The sequence below is a fragment of the Pieris napi genome, chromosome 21 (genome assembly GCF_905475465.1).
Source record: "Pieris napi chromosome 21, ilPieNapi1.2, whole genome shotgun sequence".
NCBI classification, from domain to species: Eukaryota; Metazoa; Arthropoda; class Insecta; order Lepidoptera; family Pieridae; genus Pieris; species Pieris napi.
The window spans coordinates 3,433,313-3,455,261 of NC_062254.1; the positions used below are offsets into that span (position 1 = coordinate 3,433,313).

The 21,949-nt window shown below is 31.8% G+C and overlaps 1 protein-coding gene across 1 annotated transcript in view; it reads left to right on the forward strand.

Annotated features, from left to right (window-relative positions):
- The first annotated feature begins 689 nt into the window (after window positions 1–689).
- Window positions 690–21,949, forward strand: part of LOC125060461 (lachesin-like) — a 45,031-nt gene continuing 23,771 nt past the window's right edge. Inside the window, exon 1 of the mRNA XM_047665367.1 lies at window positions 690–885. Within this exon, the coding sequence (XP_047521323.1) occupies window positions 804–885 (82 nt within the window). The 5' untranslated portion in view covers window positions 690–803. The remainder of the gene's footprint in view (window positions 886–21,949) is intronic.

The window sequence follows — 21,949 nt, forward strand, 5'->3', positions numbered from 1 at the left end:
CACTGGTGGCTGATCACCTACTTGCCTATTAAATTTAAAAATGATCATGAAACAGATTCAGAAAGCTGAGGCCCAAACCTATAGAGGTTGTAGCGCCACTGATATATTTTATTATACTATTAATATTACTACTGATTAAGAAAACGATTCACTATATTAGCCGGCCGGCAACGCACTCGCGATCCCTCTGGTATTGAGAGTGTCCATGGGCGGCGGTATCACTTAACATCAGGTGAGCTTCCTGCCCCTATCCTATAAAAAAAAATATTTCATCGCTAAACTACAGAAAACTCTTCAATTCTATACGAAATATTTTCGCTATAAAACAATATTTTATTTTATTTATTAATTGACTATTGTTTTCGTAAACAAAATTCGTTACATGTTTGCAATGTACATTAGTTAAATCAAAGTTTAACCACATTCGGCATCCAGGGAATTCTTATGATTGGCGCATGTGCACCATTTATGACTATTACCGGACTGTTTCCATTACTAAGCGATAACAGCGCTTTCAATTAAATCAAACAATTATAATATTTTATGTAACTATCATCATTGTATGAAAGTATGACACCCAATATTGGCCTAATATATTAACTAAAGTGTCGCTGTGGAATTTCTTTCGCGCAGCGCTTTCTCTTTGATGAGTTAGCAGCGGTGTTCGCTAAACACAGTCGGTTCTACGATCTTCGTAGCGCTACACGTAGTGCTTCTACGCGGAGCGTTCTACGAACTTACGGCGTGTAGCGTTTAACAAAAATGATAATGGACTTTGAATACAAAAAGTGCGATGTGAACTAATGATGTTGTTGGGAAAAGTTTTATTCTATGTAAATTTTGGACTTGTCTTCCATGTTGTGATTTGTTTTAAGGATACTGTTGGTAAGCATCCTTTATGTAAAAGCCTAGAATTAAAATAGCATTAATCAATATTTAAAAGTTTTAAAAGGACTAGAGCTTTTGATCTGTGGCTAAAGTTTTTACCTTTTCGAAGTAAAAACTTACTTTGTATACAAAGTTTGAGCGTATTTTTGCATGACTTTTTGATGTATGCCTTACTCTCTTGAGGTTAAAAACGTGATAAATATTCAAGCGTCTTACTTTTGCAATGTTAAAATTATTTTACAGAATAAATGTTTATATCGCCAAACATCTATGGTCAAATATAAGTACCAAAAATATGATTGTTATTAAATAATTATCAGTATGTAATTAAATGTAATATGAGATCAGTACAAAATAATTTTAATTATTGTCATCTGACGAAGCAGAATTCAATTCATCATTGTATTAAATTTTCATCAAAAATAGGTTATTTTATTATATTCATCTTTCTGTATGTATTGTTCACTAGTAGTTTCATTAAAATATTTTTAATTTATCTATTTATATAAATATATGTATGTTTAAAATTAGTGTTACTTTTATTTTTCTTTCCACGTGTTTTTTGTTTTCATTTTGAAATTATTTTTATTAAAATGGGTAAGAATAATGTTATATTTCAATAAATTTGTAAATAGTGGTAAGTTAAACAAATAGAAAACAAATAAAAGTGTCTTCGGCTAAAAAAAGACTGATCATATTTTCATAAAATTTCTTGTCCTTTTACCAAAATTCTTTAACGCTCAAATGAAAAGCGGCAGACCTTATTAATAATTCTTTTTAGTATATCATAGTTACGAAAACATGAAAGAAAATATTCGAGATTTTTCTAGAACATAGAGACGACTTTGTGTAAGATTCAAATTACTTATTAATTCAATTGAGCTAGATGTAATACATATAATGTAATGTTCAATGTTATTTCACTTGTAAAGAGCCTTTAGATAAATTAACGTAACATGTTATAGTATCGTCTTAATGCATTTATCAAGCTGCAGTAAGCAGTAATTTTCGCTACAACGTACGTCAAGGAACACGGCACACAGTAAATGTATTACAGGCAAACTCATTTGCGCAAAGCATTTAACTTCGAACTATTAAAACAACATAATAATCGAGACGTTTTAATTAAGAATTTTAACAGGAACATAAACCTTATACCTTTGAATATTAGCAGTGAAGGTACAAGAAAGTACACTTATACCTTCCAGTGGTCAATAATGCGATAATCTTTGATTTCAGCAATATTCCAAAATGTTTCCATCCCTTTTTGTCAGCTATATATCAGAATATATTGAAACTAATCAAGTATTTTAAATATATTAATATAATAGTCCCACTAAGGACATTAATGTATGTGCGATCTTATCCCTATATGACTAGGTTTGACTGGAAGACAACGTTTATTAGCGACTAGTAGACTCGGCCAAGCGTTGCTGTGGCTAAGATTTTTTTTATATCACATAGTAGTAAACTATTCAAGAGAAAAGGCAAGAGAACACCAACCCACCATGCTTTTTTGGTTCTTATGCCATTAAATTGTAACTTATGTGAAACGTTGGTAATTATTTTGATAAGGATACCTATAGTAGTAATACCTAGGTACGAAAGAGCCTTTTCTAGCGGTGATATTTTAATAAAAAAAAAATTAATAAAAGGACGCTTATTGTGACGTAACTATAAAAGATAGAGACATGCTGTCGCGACAATTTTATATATAGTGATGTGTCCTAAAAAATTGTTATCATTTTGTTCTATCATTAATAGTTTTCGCAGCGCACACGATTGAAGGAAGTTTTTGTTTATTTTTTTACACCTTGGGTTAGATTATTCAAGTTTTAGTAAGCATCCCTATTTTTTTTTTAAATGAAACATAGCCTGTGTCATGTCACTCGGGATTAGTGTAGCTTGCCAACGGTGAAAGAATTTTTGAAATCGGTCCAGTAGTTTCTGAGCCTATTCATTTCAAACAAACAAAAAATCAAACCTTTCCTCTTTATAATATTAGTATAGATAAGCAAGTGTACTGTTTTTTTTTACATTTTTGCAATTAAGTGTGAATAAATAGAAAAATGTAATGAATCAAGATTATAAATAATTAAGATATAATCTTCTCATTTCTTAAGTAATTATCATCACATTATGAAGTAGAATTATTAATTTCATCAACAGATATAAACGCTTATTTAAAACAATATTTGTATTACATTTATAGCCGTTAAAATTTTATCCATTAAAAGGTTTTTGTGAGTTTTCTGAATAGCTACATCCTACATTTTACTACTAAAAAGTATTTATTTTCCGCTGACACGTTCGTCGTTCATTCATACCGACACTTAAACTCAGAAAATGTTAGATCTAAATCAAGTTCTCAATACCATTTTAGACAATGTCTATTAATAAATAATATGACCGGGGGGCTGGGGGGGGGGGGGGGACTCATGTAATCAGTACGTACATAAAACTTGGCTTTTATTGATATGTGTCTTACAAAAACTGCTTTTATATTGGTCATTCTCAGGATTTGAACCAGTTACCCTAAGACCAGTCGTTCATGCTAAAAGAGTGAATAAATTATGTAGTTAAAATTGCATTTTGTTTAAATACATACCCCAAATTATGAAAACTGCTTGAATCAATCAAGACTATCATAGCGTATAGTTAGTGTTGTATGTTACTTGAAGATCAAAGCCGGCTTAGTAGAGACAAGACGCCTCTTACATACAGCCAATTTGGAGAAACCTCTCACTAAAAACATACTCAATTAATCAAGTTAAGCTGATTGGTTCCTTATGAGTAGCAATTTAATTCCATATATGAAAGAGCCTGTATGTTTTTCTTCATTTTCTTCATTAGCAAAGGACTGATATAGAACGTAATTTAAGTAACATTTGTGGCAATACAATTAATTTAATTCCAGCGATAACTAAGACAGATCTAAATAAGAAGAATAAATAAAAAAAATACTAATTTTATTATAGAAATACTAGACGATGAAATAATAATGAATATATAAACTTGCAAACGAAATGTGTTGCAATAAACATAAAATAAAATTGCTATGTGGAACATATAATACAATTAAACTGGCAACATTTCTTCTCAACAAGGCAACTATCCTTTAACGATTTAGCAGTTGTCAAGTAGAACAGATTTGAAAGTCTCTTTCACCTAAATTTACTTATTTTCCTTATTTCCTATTTTTACAATAGGAAACTAAACTAAAACATAATATAAACATAACAAGTAAAAACTTAAAACCTAAACCATTTTATAACTAACCGGTCTGCTTCGCACTGTTGCTATTATAGAAACAAATATAGGGTATGGTACTAAAAATTTATTCTCATTTGACGACTCATTGGTCTAGTGGTTAGTACCCCTGACTGCGAATCCATGGGTCCCGGGTTCGATCCCCGGCTGAGGCGAACATCGATGTGATGAGCATTTGGTGTTGTTCTTAGGTCTTGGGTGTTTAAATATGTATTTATATGTATATCTATCTATAATATGTATGTATATCCGTTGCCTAGTACCCATAACACAAGCTTCACCAGCAGCATGGGACTAGGTCCATTGGTGTGAATTGTCTTTATAAAAAAAAAAAATTGGTTTATTCGTTACACATATTTATTTTATTATAATATTATTTTATATAGAGAAATCAGTGTTACGCGGTGAGCATGCTGAATGACTTAGAGTAAATTTATCTTACATGAACATTCTGTATAGACTGCTAGTCCAAGCCCGCTTTTTAATAAAAACTTTTAATATGTTTATAAGTACTAATTTTCCGTATGCTTTAGGGCATACACAAATAAATAGCTTTAATGGTCTTCAAAAAGCCACTCAGGAAAACTTGCAGTCTAATTAGCGTTCGTTAGCTGCATTAAACAACGTGCGTTATTCAAAATCTGAGAGATGTTGCATGAAATCTTTTAAAAAGGTTTCAAATTCTATTTAAGCACTCACTCAGAGATTCTGATCTCATTGAAGATGTATTCAATACAAAAATAGATTTCTAAACGTGAACTTAAAGCTAATTGAACTTAATATCGGGTTTTTAACATTTATCCTAACCTAATTAATTTTATTATTTATTAAAGGCGAAATACAAAGGTACATCTTTCGAATAGCGTAACTAGCCTAATATCTAGGTTTCATACAAATTAGCTCTGTAGAATTCAGTCCGTCGTATAAATAGGTCCACATTATATTTGAAAAGGATAATTGGTATATATTTTTAACTAATCTTGATTTCGTTTTCATATTTGAATGTAATCTGCATTTATAATGCATGCAGTGTTAGGTATTTAGGAGTAATTTAGTACCTTATTGTAAGCAATATTTTGATTTATTTCTATAAGCTATAAATAAATACTCACTGTATAAAATAAAACTTATTTAACGAATATAAACGCGGATTTATAATGACCTGATAAGCACTACATTAATTTATCTAAAGAATGTAAAAAAGTCGCATATAGATTCGTTAAAATAACTTATATCTTATACAGTGAGTATTTATTTTTAAGAGTTATTGGAGATATTTTGAATAAGGCATGCCCCAGTTTTCTCACGACGTTTTCCGTCACCATCCGAGCGAGTGTTAAATGGGCACACACAGAGAAAGTTCATTGGTGCACAGCCAGGGATCGAACCTACTACCTCAGGGATGAGAGTCGCACGCTGTAGCCACTACTACACTGCTGATTTTAATAAATATAACACCAAACATTTAATCGACAGACTTGTTTTAACCATTAATTTTATTAACTAAATATAAATAGGAGTACTAAATTGGGTTAACCATTAGGATATTAATTAAGTCTTAAGACTAGCGTGGGGAATATTGAAGAAAACAACTTGGTTCGAAACAAAGGAGGTTTGTTTATTTTGTTTCAATTATTCAATTATATCTGATAATAAACAGCTGATACAACAACAAAGTATTTAGCTTTATTTATATGAAACCAAAATTACATTACAGTAAACTGAGAAAATTATTTTTATATTATTTTTGTAGTAAAGCTTAGGTTCCATTAATGAAAATAATAAAAAAAATGATAATCAAAATATAATTAATAGAATAAATTTCATCCCCATCACCTTGGTGGTTGGAAATCTTCCACCGTCCATTTGACAAGACATTTCTTTTGCGAACTAGTGTCGCGGTGGGGATCCGACCTTCAATTGTTTAAAAAAGAGTAAACTTGTTGAGCTTGTATTTATTTAATGATAAATTTAATGATATTTGTATTTCGCAACAATACTAGGTTATAAAATTGATAACGTTGACAACGCATTATAGAATAGTTATTATTTCGTAAAATCTCGGCTTTTGACTTGCTCGGTAAAGCTATTACATAATTTTTTTCAACTTTATTTATTTTTTTTATTTAATGCAATATGCAATTATAATTATTTATTTATGCAGTATTTTTTTCTTTGATATTCATTCAAGTTTTTTCTTTAATAAATTAATTTAATCTACCACTCTACCAGACTCAGACTAACTCGCCTATATAGTCTGTCTCACTCTAACGCGCACCGGCTGTACCGATCTCGTCAGAGAGATGTGAATACGCAGTATGCGTTCTGTCCCGCTCTAACGCGTATTGGCCGCACCTACGTCATCGTGTGTTAGGTTTTTACGTTACGGAATTTCTTGATTCGGTCGCCGCGTTCAAAGCCCGCGATAAAATCTATGCAATATTAAAAGTCACTTATCACCGCGCTACTGATGTTGGATGTCACGTTTGAATTAATAAAAAATGTGTGCGTGTACTAGGTGTACACATGTAAGAAGTGAAACTTCTTTATGACCTTATTTTACGAAAAATGATCTACTATATGCAACTTTACAGAAATTGGTTAAATAAAGTTAAATTAGATAAAGTTTAAGAAAAGGCTTTTATTATCATAGACATGAATACAAATACAATTATTTCATTTTAACTTATTACTGTACTACTATGTAGTACTAAGATTATTACAGAATTTCATTAATTGTAATAGAATTATTAGTATTACTATCATTGTTATCGTTATTATATATTTTTGTTACTAATGGCTTCGAATCTCTTCGGATCAACCGTGGTAGGTAATGTGTGTAAATTTTTTTCCAACGCCGATAAAGAAGTTTGACTTCAAAAAGCAACATGGCGCGTAACCTGCAACAAATTTTCTCCCATACGTCGATAAAGAAGTTTCACTTCAAAAGATGGCGCGTAACGGAAAAATGTGACGCGTAACGAAAAAATTTTACACTAAATTTTATTCCAACCCCGATAAAGAAGTTTCACTTCAAAAACAAATCTATTACAGAATATTCTTTTAATTGAGAAATAACGAATACATCTTGGTTCACGTTCCCGTCATTAGATTAAGAACGTCTGAACTTCATTTATCTCGGCTTGTTCCTTGGACGATAACGTTTGGAAACACGGCACCAAAGTTCTGAAACAGAGAGGCAACTCCGGAAAGTTGTCGAATCACGGCGATCGTTCACAAATTTGTTAGGTACTTGTTTTAAAATAATCTTAACATAACATCTTATCTTTTGAGTTGTAAAGTTTTGAATTTATTCATAAATTATTTTAAAGGTCATGTTATTTTCTAGGATTTAATCTCCATCACAGTACACACATATATACATACACATACATATAGTTTCTTATACTAGCTGTATTCTATGTAAGGCAAATAGTTTCTTTTCAAGTAATGAAACATTACAATAATTTTTCAATTATGCTTAATATAGTAGTACTTTCAATGTCGATACAACCTTCGAGGTCTGAGCCTCAGATTTCTGTATAGAAATGTGCCTGACACTCGTCCCGTCGACTTTTTGGCTAAGACTTGCTGGTTTCCTCAACATGTTTTCATTCACCCTACGACTGTGTGTAAAATGCACTCGAAGACATTGGTGCACAGCCGGGGATCTAACCTACAACCTCACGCCACTAAAGCCACTGCTTAATTTACCTAGAAAAAAACTGGTTTCAATAATATAAAATACACTTAATGATCAGAAGAAATTTCCTTCCGTTCAGCCTTAATGGCCATCATACATTTTATAGATATAGTTTTACAATAAATTTATTTATTAATTAATATACAAGGTAAAACTGAATAGAATACTTAATACTTATTGTATTCAGTGATTAAAGCCTAAAACCTAGATTACTTAGCGAAAAAGCAATTTGTACCATAGACTACGCCAGCTTTAATCTTCTTTGATGGTTTTGTATACATCTTTATAACCAATGACGATCTGTCTTCTAAGACATTTATACAAAGCGGGTCCACACATACAAGTGTAGTGTGAGGTACTTGTACTGTACCATGACGATATTTAACTATTACGACACAACTTCATATCTTAAAGGACTATTCAAAAAATCAAAAATCATTTAATCATGTAGGTAACACAATGTACACTTATGATCGTCAAAAAAAGAAATATACATTAAATGCTTCTAATTTTACATTAACTGCCAGTTCTCACATCAAGGGCGTAGAACGAAAGAGAAGAACTGGCAATAAACTCTCCGCCACTCTTTTTAATCGCCAAGTTTTTGTTTTACACAACGTTTGTAAGGAGCTGCAACCATTACACCATGTTCCACATGACATCTTAATTAAAAAAATAAATTTAAAAAAAAGATTTGTCCTCTATCAGCAGGAGGCATGGTGAAATAGGAGCACGCACTTACATTCTCGTGGGAACAACACGCAAATACATATTCGTAACAACTAACTAACATGGTGATGGCATTAAGATTAATTATTATTTATCTAAAAGGTTCCAAAGTGACTACGAAATTTAATGTGCGACTTGACATGCGTTTGCGCGCTCCAGATCATTCCGGCTTTCTTCGCTTCTGTAATGATGCTTCGTTGCCAAGTAGTGTTTGAGCGGTGACGTTTCCTTTTGTCTTGGTGATTCCAGTCGAGAGCTGGCAATGTGATTCTGCATCCATGAAGTGTTTTCGATTAGATACTTACTAAATAATATAATAATAATAATTCTTTATTTCTCCCATATAACATTTGAAACAAACAGTACGATTACAATTAAGAAGGTATTGGGAGACTGGTTACCAAGCTAGGTAAGAACCTGTGATAACAATAACCAGGCTTCCATTCCACAGCAAAGTCATGCTGAGTAGGCAACAAAATTTAAAGTTTCTAAAAAAATTAAAAAACAACTAATCAAAACAATCAACTAGATTCCTACAGAAATAGAGTTGTATGGGTGTACACTGCACATGTGTGTGTGTTTCTGTATGAGTTAGTGTGTGTGTATGCGTGAGTAAGTGTGTGTATGTGAGTGAATATTTGGGAGGGTGTGTGTGTGGGTTGATATCAGGCACACGATAATAATAAATCTGAAGGCCTATTTGCTTAACTGTGTACATTTTTCAACCTTAACAAAATAGCATAATTAACTATCAATGAACGACACTGAGAACCTATATATTACATTATTATTTAATATTTTACCATGTAAATTTATTTCTATCCATTTTCAAAGAATAAGCATCAAAAATAGGAGTATTCGAAATTCCACTTATGCCTCACAAAAGTCATAGTAATAATAAAAAATAATATATAATAATAAAAGCCCTTTATTCGCTGCCTTTTTAACTTATATACTATTCTTATAAAACAGCAGTATTCTTATATCTAATTTACATAGCGAAAATAATAAATTAATTAGCAACCACTTTGGTCAGGTTGTCTGTCAATTGTTTCCACGTCTCTCTATCCTTGGCAGACCTTCTCCAACCTTTTGGTAGATCGTCCTCCCATCTTTTGATTTGACCTCCTCGTTTTCTTTCCCGTTCCTCGGAAACCACTCTATTACCTATATTATCCTTATTCCATTTGTCTTTGTTAGTCCTCATTATCTGTTCAGTCCAGTTCCATTTAGTTTTCTAATTTTTTATGACACGTCACTGAAAAGTCATCGTAAATAACATTGACGTAATGCAACAAAAAGGCTGCTGTGTTACTGCTCATGTTAATATAATCAAACTCAGTAATAGGAGAAATTAAACGGTGATAACTAAATAAGCGACACTGTTTTGAGCACAAAATTACCCCCAAGCCGTTTGAAACTTCTACTCCGTTATGAGCTTTTAAGCTGTCATCTTTGACTTCTGCTTTAGTAATTCATCAGGGTTGATCCGTTAAATTTATTAGATACATAAGTTTCTTGACACATAATTGTTCGAACATACGAATTGCATTTGATTTAGAAAACTGCACAAATTAGATTATTGGAGGGTTTTAATAATTCGATTATTAAACCCTCCAATAATAAATCAACAACAAAATAATGAAGAAAACATTGGGTAGAGTGGCCATAGAAAGGCCAGAATGGAGAAGATTGGAGGAGGCCTTTGCCACCTGGCAAACGGACACACAAAAGTGGAACAAAAGAACAATCTACGAAAAATAAAGAAAAAAAAATACTGTCATGTCCGAAACGAGGCTATAATAATAAAATAACAAATTAGATGCCTTCTATCTGTAAAATCGTATTGATAAACTTGACGAGACTATCATATCATAAACATCAAATAATTATTTCTTGAGAAATCTTTTGATTGAAATGATGTTTTACCTCTGAACCATTGAACCATCGCCTGAAAGCTTTAACTTGTTCACTGTAAATAGATAGTGTTTTACGTCAGCATAATTCACCCCGAAGTCACGAAAGTTTTAGACATACCTTTGTATTTACTTATTATTTCATACTTTCTTTCAAACTACTAGGATTTTAAAGATGGAGTGTTTATTTGATTAGTTTTTCAGTCCGATCTTCTGGCAAGTAGTATAATAAAAATATCTTGACACAACTATTTTATTTTTAACCTAATGACGATAGACTTATTACAAATAACAAATATTAATATTTCATTTAATAAACATATACTATTAAATACTGTTAAATTGGGCGGTCTTATTGCCCATAAGCGTAAGCCAAAATAGGATTATAAATGCATAAACAAAAGTGTTTATTTGACTTTAGGCTTGTACATAAGACGGATACCTAAATTTATATAAAAGACACAATGTTCGAATAGCGTGACAATAATTAATTATACTAATATAAATGTAATAAATCAATAGACACCGCACCGCGTGCCATTTAATTTTATCAAAAGGCTAAACTGTCACGTAATACTAGACCCATCGTTAATTGAAATCTCAAATAAAATCCTGGCTTTAATTATAATTTGTATGTATATGAGCCTGTTACTTAACATGAAAGATGGATGGAAGACAAAACATGATTGATTAATTCATTACAACTGTATCGAAAAACTCTTGCACAAAAAAAAACCTTTTGTTATATAAGTTGTCTTCTAAATTAATATTATAAAGATACAAGATTTATATTTTTGTGTATTTAGTGCGGATAAAAGTAAAAATACTTGTCCGATGACAAAATTATTTCACTTTGTTATTGCCAAAGTTAAAAAAAATGCAAGACTAGGGCAAATTTATATTTAAACTAGCAGACCGGCCAAGCGTTGCTGTGGCTAAGGTTTTTTTATATTACATAGTTGTAAACTATTCAAGGGAAACGGTAGGAGAACTTATGTGAAACGTTGCTACTTTTAACACAGCGCCATCTGTTAGAATTGTATAAAATAATAAATAAATATTTGCAATAAAATAATATTGCGGATATAAAAGGAGACGTAAGCTATCCTATCTTTTAAGTTAGATCAAACTGCACGCGGTGTGCAAATTTGATTGATATCGGTTCGGTAGTTTAGGAGTCCATAGCGGACAAACAACGTGACACGTAATTTAGGTATATATATTAAGATTACACTCCTACTATAAAGAAAAAAAATTTATTAAACAATATATAGGACGTATGAATGGCTAAAATAGTTAATTTTCATTGTTCATACGAAATACAAAGCGCAGGTGTACCAGTATCATTGTAGGATCAACTTAAAGCCTTATATTATTTACAAAGTTTCAAGCGCATTTGTTTAAAGGGAGATATAAAAGCTATAATGTGTCAGTAAATTAATTCAAATTACATATTGATAGGTTTAGTTATTCCGCGCACCATCACTATGTGGAAACCGCTACCCACTGAAGTATTTCCGAACCAATTCGTCTTAGGGTCCTTCAAGAAAAGAGCATATCAATTCTTAAAAGGCTGGGAACGCAGTTGCGAGCCTCCTGGCAATCTTAGTATCCCCGTGAGTTCTATCACTTAACATCAGGTGAGCTTCTGGCCCGTTTCCCCCCTGTTCTATAAAAAAGAGCAGTGGCAGATTAAGCAAGTGACTCTCAACCCTGAGTTCGTGCCTTAGAATTACGATTGTGCACAAATTTCCTTTTCTATGTCCTCGACTAACACTTACCTATACTGTAAGGAAACTATGCTCAATCGACGAAATAAAAATATCAAAGAATCGGGTAAAATCTAAGATCCATATAGGGTTCTAGCGCCACGGGCATATTATTATAATTTGTAGCTCTGGATTCTGCTCATGGTCCTAGGGCCTTGAGACTTTAGGCATTTAATGGGTCTCCTTACAGGAAGTTGCGTGCTCTTCTTGTATTTTTATTAATATTAATACACGTTGATAAGCTACGCATCAATGCTCTAATGCTTCATGATCCTCGTTAGAAAAAGGGTCGTTCAAGTATTACGTAAGCAATATGGGGGGGGGGGGGGGGGGTCTCTGATTTTCTTATTTGGTGATTACGTCAACAGTAATTATTTACGTTTTTACACATATCACCCACACATTGTGTATGCTTCAAAACAACATGCATTTTCGAGGATTCCTACAAATTAATACTTTATGTACTATTATTTTTGAGCTTCTGCTTACGTACCTTTCTAAATATACATCAATAATACCAGCACCTTGACTCAGACCACAAATAAATAACAACTTTGATGAATTCGTATTTTGTAAAATACGCAGTAATTTATTATTATAAAACTTATTTTACGAAGCAGTGCAATAAATTCTACTTACTATCCTGTTTGTGGTATTTAAAGCTCAAAATTAAGCTGGCAATGATGAAGTGCATTTTAAACATCATCCCGCTTTGAATGTAATGTGTTACAAAATGAACAAATTACACATATCCGTAATATTACTAAAGCCACATGAAATTAAAATCATCTTTAAAATCTTATTTAATTACAGTGTAAACTGTTTATAATGAATTTTAAGGGACCGAGCTATTTTATTCGTTATAGAGAGTCTTCGTTATATGGAAAGTATGAAAAAAAAAAACTTGATTACACTTCAAACCAACTTTACAATAATTTATATATATAATAGATAGGTGAAAATGGTGGGTTTAGTTACTGAGACCAAAATTTCCTACATGCAATGTAATCTATGAATAATGGCACACGTGTTAATGCAATTAACAATAACAAAGGCGAGACGGCTGTTTATGACCTCATGTCTTTCTTAGAAATTTCGGCACCTCAAAAGGTTAGTTTTGTAAGTTGATTATAAAAACAATTACACTTAAGTATGTTGTAGATGTCTAAATATGAAAATATTTATTCGTAATAGAGAGCGGCTATTGCGTTATAAAGAGTAAATTAATGTATGTGTTTTGTGTTAAACCAAACCAATTAAAGTGTTTTTTTACGTTATAGAAAGAGTTTCGTTATAAAGATATAGACTGTAATACTTTTTGATTTGTTAATTTTTAACATTCTCTTAAATTGGTAAAGACAAGGTCTTAATTACCGTGGTGCCTGTGCGAGCTTTGAGAAATTTCTACCAGCTTGAACCTGTGAACCCGTAGGTCTCCGTCTGTTACCTTAGACTTCTTGGTATTTCGTATTCATTTGTATGTTCACAACTTATATGGCAAGTGTAAGAGGTGGAATCATAGGGTTGTTAGGTTCACAGTTTCATCCTCTCATTTATTTAGTCGTAAGTACAGTATCACTCAATACTGTTAGTACTGCTGTTCTGGCATAAATAAAGAACAATAATTCACTAAAAACATCATTGTGCTTCCTGCCTTGCGATTCTGTAACTCACTCTCAAACTCACACAGCGGTTTTCACAGCGGCGGTCGCGCTCAAATCAGTCGTGAAGCAGTCATTTTATGATTTGGCATTCTGATAAGGAGGAAGCTTGAATCACAACGCAGTTGCTGTGTGTGAACCTATACTAAACAATATTTATAAAAACCTTTACATGAATATAAAATAATTACAAAAAAATTTGAAAGTTTATGAATAGTATCGGTTGTTAAACAAAATAAAAGTAATACAAGTTGAATATTAGTAACAACGGAATAAGCTGATTGCGTTACACGCTCGTAGAAACAAAACACTACTCGGGAGTGAACATACTAAAGGATAGAGCAGCAAAATTAAATTATATAAAGCTGCTCTAGACTGTTGTCTAAATTAAATTTGTTAAAAGCGCTATCATGCTTTCATTGTTAAAGTTGTATTAAAGTGATCCATTTAAAAGTGCAAGTGAAAGAACCGAAGTCGATAACAATGTTACGATAGTAATTTAGTCCAATTAGAGACATGGTCCTTCTGCCTTGCGATTCTGTAACTCACTTTTCAAACTCACACAGCGGTTTTCGCATCGGCGGCATTTTATGATTTGGCATTCTGACTGAAACAATAAACTACAACCTTTTCAGAGTGCCAAATCATAAAATGACTGCTTCACGACTGATTTGAGAGCGACCGCCGATGCGAAAACCGCTGTGTGAGTTCGAAAAGTGAGTTACAGAATCGCAGGGCTGAAATAAAATGTTATGGCCGTAAAGGCTTATTTTTATTTTTACATTTAAGGTACAGAAACAGACATCAGATTGGTTGAATACATACAGTTATTACACACTAAACATTATTTGTAAACCTGAAGTCCAATTAGATCTGTACACAGCATTTTAGTGGAATCTTCAGTGCTGGTTTACCAAATACTAACAATTACATACAGTATATAATATGTACATATTATATTGAACTTAATGACAAAAAAAAAATATAGAAAGATTTAATGCCAAAAAAAAATTTAAGTTTTTCTGGTTGGGGCTGAGAGTGGTCGTATTTTATATTTGTTTTTTTCTAATTGTACGGTTGAAGTTTGCATACTTCGGTAAGCAGATTCCAATAATGAATTTAGTAGTTATTCTACTATCATTTTGCATATAGATATGATATTTTAGTAGCAAGTAATTTTCAACTAGCTTTCGTACATTGACCGCGTTTAAATGTTATTTTAAGTGCAAAACATTATTGTCTATTTCTGTAAAATCGCTGTGAAGAAAATAGAACACTTTCTGCGCCTACTTTAGTTGAAACGGACTTATTTAGCTTTTATGAAGAGGTGACAAAGAACCAAAAATAATATTCATCCACCGTAAGGCATATTACATATTTCACATGACTACCTTTCCTTTTGCGTATTACACAATTCATTTCCTTTACGCTTTAATAAAGAGATATAGGCAAGTAATATAAGTCCGATATATCTATCTTTATTGTATTTGTTTACATAGACGCTATAGAGAAAAAACGTTCATTATCGGCTCACGCAGACAAATAAAACAAAATAGCTCCCCAGAGCCCGCTCAGTTGGATATTGCGTCCCACAAGCAAATTTGCTCGAGGCTGTATAAATGCTTAGGACTGTACGTGTGAGAATACAACCCGACAAACATTATGTTTGTACTTTGTACAAATATATGGAGGGAGATAAAATGAACCTAGTTATAGCGAGTGACCCTAAGGCACGCGTAGGGTCGTTACTTTAAACGTAGTCCAATGGAATAATATTATCTCTTGGTCGGTTGAGGCCAGTGTTTACGTAGTTAGGCATATAATAATCCAGTTATTTACAATTTATTTCACTAATCAATAATTAATATTACATTTAAAAACTACTGAGGTTTGTAATAAAACAGCAGCAGATTTGTCTGGAAACAAATGCATTGACATGACAGGCAGTCCCTTGTGGTTTCAGCACAGAGGAATCAGTCACGTGGTCCTGTAATGCGTGGCAGTGGCTGTTCAACGAGTTATCCTTGGAGCAGTGTGGTCGCTCAGTGAAGTCTGCGAAATGCCCAGGAAAGTTCTGGACGACTGAACTTCTGAAAGGAGCTAGAATGGCTTAATTAGCCCTGTAACTTAACGCATAACAGAACTTATGGGCGCCTAAATGCGGAAACTGAGTCCATACTACACTACACTTCTACTACCATTGTACCTGACGTGCGAGTATTAATATTGTACATAGAAAAATCAAATAGTACACGGATTTCAATGCGTCGTACGTTCAGTTATGAGCATCGCACGTTCCATCTACTACAAGGCCAAACTGCTGTATGGACAGGTTAACAATTGAATACCATTCGATGATTGCTACCTTTTCCTTTCGTATTTCAAAACTATGTTTGGAACCAAAACACATTACCTATATTATATTATAATTATATTGATAATTGATAAACATAACTTGTTTTACGCAACAATTGCAAAATTTATTACATTATTAACATAATTCCTTTCGAGTATTTTTCAGCGATCATGATAAGCGAGACATTGTCAGATCTAGTCAAAAGAGATTTAATATCATACGAATCTATTGAAACATTGTCTTATTAACACCATCTTTTCTTGTAAACTTAAGTGGTTTTTTGTGTTGCGTTTATAGTCTACTGTAAAATCTAAGGTCTAATGTAAATTTACAATTAATTTAACTTCTTTCTGACAATTCATAAGTGTACTTGTTTACCTACTTGAATAAAGATATTTTGAGTTTGAGTTTAACAATTTTAAATAAAAAAGTTTAAGGTTGTTTAATGTTCAATTAGTTACTACATATACATTTTATGAGTATCTATTGAATATAACAAGCCCATATATAAATCTCTTAAATCAGTACAAGCTTCTTTTGTTGCTGTGTTTGCTGTAGTATTACTAGACACTAGTCTCTCTTCTAACGCATCAAGAGCTGTATGAACTAGCCATTGTGTCGATAATTAATTATGGGTGCTTGTGTCATTACCAATTCCACCAATGCACAAGGAGGCGTTCTGGAAGTAAAAATTGCTCTGCTTGCTCTATAGATACACAGGCATTTAAGATTATTTTTATATCAGCACAGTTAATAAACTTACATCTTTTCCAATTACAGCAACACAGACCGCCATTTCCTAACAATAACAAATATATTTTATACTTATATATAAATATATTTATGATAAAATAACTTGAGGTTCCACACATACAACCTTCTTGTTTAAATTAAAAATTCGAAGAGTAATGGAAGTTTAAAAAAGTGTCTGCTTTACAACGATATACTCCAATTCATTTTTGAAGAAAAAAAATAAACTTATGCCTTTAAAGTAACATTTCTGAACAAAATAATATGATTTATTCATTTAGCTTGTATTGTATGAGTATTCAAAAAACGAAATCAGGACGTTTCATCATCGACTAATTTCAGTTTTTTTTTATCTACTGTCATAAAAAGTAATATACCTCGATTAAATTCTTAATAAGTCACTTTAGACTAAGAATGAATCGATTATTAAAACTAGTTGCCTTTTATATAAAACATTTAATGAGTTGCATCCCCTGAAGGAGGGAACATTCATTAAAAAATGCAATTTATCAAACCCACTAACCTGTATGTTCACTGGTTTGGAATTTACTTTTCTTCACAGTTAAAGAACTTTGTGGGAACAATAGAATTATATTGAAGGCAACAGAAAGTTTCCGCTTTTTTCTTTCAAGCATAATTAATCGAGTTACTTCAAAGAAGTTGTATACCTTAATTACTTTATTATTATACAATTTTTGTCAGCACAGACTACTTATTATGGGGCTGCTTTCTTCAGTAGCCTTGGTCTAGTGGTTAATATGTTCGAGTGCAGTTCTTGGGTTTTAATCCGGGAATTACATTCACTTAGCGAGAAAATTTAGAGTAAGTTAGTTATGTATATCGTGTTATAAAATTATTTGAAAATACACTATATAAAATAAAAATATCAGTTTCTAACAATATGTACCATATTTGTTACAAAAGTGCAGGTAGGTCGCATCGATGTTACAACTTAGTTAATTTGTGTCTGATATTTGTGATTATATGTGAAATACATATAACATATGTACATATAAATCCAGAAATTAGTACAAATATATTAGGTAAGGATAGTACAAACTATAATCCTTTGATAAACTTAAATAAGTGAGAAGAAAAGCAAAGGAAAATATAAAATTAACATGTTTGTTTTCGTTTTAGTATTTTATACGAAAATCATTTCTGAATGGCGGTTGTTAATTTATCCCATAATTAACAAACCTAAAGTAGAAGCCATTCATTCTGACCCAAAGTTTACTTTGCCCTTGTTAATTAAAATCTTTAATTTATCCTCACTACTGGCAATTATAATTAAATACATACATTATAAAGTCGTGATCATTGTTAATTTTATCTTTAATTCAAATGTTAGAGAATTATTGCCTTTGAAATCCTCGATCAGCGCAGCAACCCTGTAACTACCAATAGCTATAGCGATGTATTTCTTTTTACAGAGTACCGAACGCTTGCTATAAATCATACATTGTAATTGTTAATTGAAAGTAATATTTTTTTTAGTTTCTTTAAAATATTATATATGTCACCGTAAAATTGTAAACACCGTTAGATTTTAATCTATCTCGCGAGATTATAAACTGTCGAAAGATTGTGAACCTCAGCGTACTGCTTACAATTTAACGTATTATTATTCGGTAGTTTGTAATCTATCGAAGTGAAACCGTCAAATTGTGAAACGGATCGCACATCGCGCGCTGATTGGTTGAACGGAATATGCCCCGCGCAACCATATATAAATAAAATTTTAAAATTATCTTGAAAAATTAATGAAATTTTCTTTCATTTCATTTCCGACACTAACTTAGTTATCATTAAAACTTCTTTGGTCAATCACAGATTAATTTTACTTCCCAATAATTTCATATAACTAATTCTAAAGCTGTGAGTTACCTTCAACACGACATCAACCAATCAGCGCGCGAGGTGCGATCCGTTTCACAATTTGACGGTTTCACTTCGATAGATTACAATCTACCGAATAATAATACGTTAAATTGTAAGCAGTACGCTGAGGTTCACAATCTTTCGGCAGTTTACAATCTCGCGAGATAGATTACAATCTAACGGTTTTTACAATTTAACGTTAACAGATACATACCATATTAGGGAAACGAATCAGCTGCTTTAATTTTTTCAATATTATAACAATATTATTTTTATTGATTTTGATTGTTTTTTTAATAATTGTTTACATCAAGTAAATTAGTTTCTCAATTTAAAATTTAAATTGTTATTTGAACTGAAATAATAGTAAAAAAATATTAAATTAAAAGCGGGGCTTGAGATGAAGCGTTTTCAACGAAAGCTGTGAGTGTTTTGCATGTCATGTTTTATTTTTCAAGGTAGCTCTTAGAAAAAATTTCATTTTACTTGAATTAAATTAAATTGGTCTTATATTTATTAAATAGGTTAATTACATTAAGTAGGTTATTTAAACTAGATCATCTCAATCATCGACAAAGATCGTTCCTGAAAATTTTTGCTTTTGCATTAAAAAATATAATTTTGCATTACTTTTTTCCAAAGCTTATTGACGTCAAGTGATTATTTGATATTTTACAAATAAAAAATATTACACTAAAACTCACTAGAAATAGGGCATATAAAAACTTGGACACTGTAGGATAAAACTAAAAATATTGGAAACAATAATTTGAATAGGTTGATTCTTAGTATGTTTTTTTTTCTTGCTTTATTGTGATATTTATACGCTGTGCATTACAAACGTCAGCTCTAGGATTAGGGGCTTAAGACAAAATCAGTTTTCGACTACTACTAACGCTAAACGATTGTATTAGAATAGTCACGTGAAAAAAAGTGATTTTGTCTAAAGTCCTTGTTAAGTGGACAGTACTGACATTCGTTTGGCATTTGTGGGTCATGTCTGTCGACAAGTGATTTTGTCTCAAGACCCAGTACCGTCTTTAAGGACGTACTTAATTTTTTTAACGCAAATGCCTCTATTATTATCTCAGAATCATCTTCTAAAGTTGAGAACGTGCCAAAGAGGAATGGAAAGAAGGATGGTGGAACACTGAGACATCGAAAAAGAGCAGAAGAGATAAGATCGGCGACCAAAGTAGAGGACATTATAAAGAAAATAAGGCAATTGAAATGGCGCTGACCCGGGCACATGACGAAAGATAGAAGTTTGAAATGGACAAAAATAATTACAGAACGACAACCACGCGATGAAAAGGAAGACAGCAATAAATAAAATGTAAAAATAAAATGCCTCAACGTTCTATAAGAAACCTAGCGTTCATAAAACATTTTTTAATTTTTCCTTCTCCTCCTATATTCTTGTTTAGTTAAACAAGACCCTGATGTTTAGAGCATTACCGTATTACTCAGCCTTGTTACCCGTATTACCGCTCTCATCCTCCACAATTAGTACACAAATAGCGAAAAGCACTTAGCATCATGGTACCAATTATAAAATCTACGAACTATAGTCGGTGCTTGCTTTAAAATAAATTGAGGCAACATATTCCAATCTCGCCCAATTAGGCACGCGTGTTGCATGGATAAAATCAGCAGTTTAATCAGTTGTATTAAGTGTATTGTAACAGTAAATAAAATTTATTAATCGTATTTGCAGTAAGCTTCAATAATGAAGCGTAATAATTTCAAGATCCAATTGGCTTATTTTGTATAAACGATTTCAAAATGGCGAATATGAATGATAAAATGTCGAGATGCTTATTGTTTTTACGTCAACTTTAAAACTTTTCATTGTGAAAATAGTATCAAGTATTTTTATTCAGAAAGTAACATTTGGATGAGAATGGTACTTTTCCATGCAAGTGAATGTGCCCATATTATGATTTGTTATTTTTTCGATATATATAATTATTGAATAATCAAAATTATAAATAATATTCTGAACTAAAATGTTCTAACAATTTCAAATTGCACAGATAATCATGGAATGCACAGGTTACAAGATTAAATTCATTTAAGTTTATTTTGTAAATGTCTTTGTCAACTTGACAGTTGTCAGAAAAACTATTTCTAGGTCGATTTGTAGTCGATTATAGAATGATATGAATACGAAGAATTCTATGTATAGTCCTTTTCATGAAAGAAGTCCCCCAGACGCGGCGCTGCAATCGCATAACGTAATGTTGCCATTTATGAGTAAAAGATTTACCTATTTTATTTACATTTAGCAGATGTAATTTATCAAATATTATTTTCTGCATACTTCGATGAAACAATATTTCTGTTATGTAAAAAGTATATTTTTATTTACTTATATTAGCGGTGTTCTACCTACTTACAGGGAAAAGATGAGAAAATAGGGTAAAGAAAAGCAATACAATTTTTTATTCAGAGTTTTATTGCATAATTGTTGGGTTACAATTTTTTTCGAAGTACACGCCGCATTATACCTTCGTTTGTAATTCTTGTTACAGTTTTCTCTGACACACCTGCAATTAAATTATGAACAATTAAAAATAATAGTAACTTTAAGTTTATAATGCTTATGTAATATGTAATAAGTATATGTTTTAATTTCAGTTACCTAGTTTTATCACGTTATGTATTTATTCAATTTTGTCGCAAAAACGAATTTATATCATAAAAGTCCCATCAATACAGCAAAAAATTATTAAATGGCAACTCTAAAAAGTACCCGTTATGGCGCCAACTCTGTTCCGAACATTGTTTAGTGGTATTAAAACACCTTGATTCTTATGTTCCGCTTCACAGAACTCTTTCACCTTTATATCATTTCTCAAGCCGAACTTTTTACAACTTTTGGCATTGTAATCAATCTTTAAAATGCACTAAGCTAGTTAAAAATTCACAAAATCTACCACAACAAACGAACTTGGTAACATCGACGAATGACAACATTGCCGACCTGTCAAATTTAGTTCCAAAAATCACCGCGGGACTTCTTT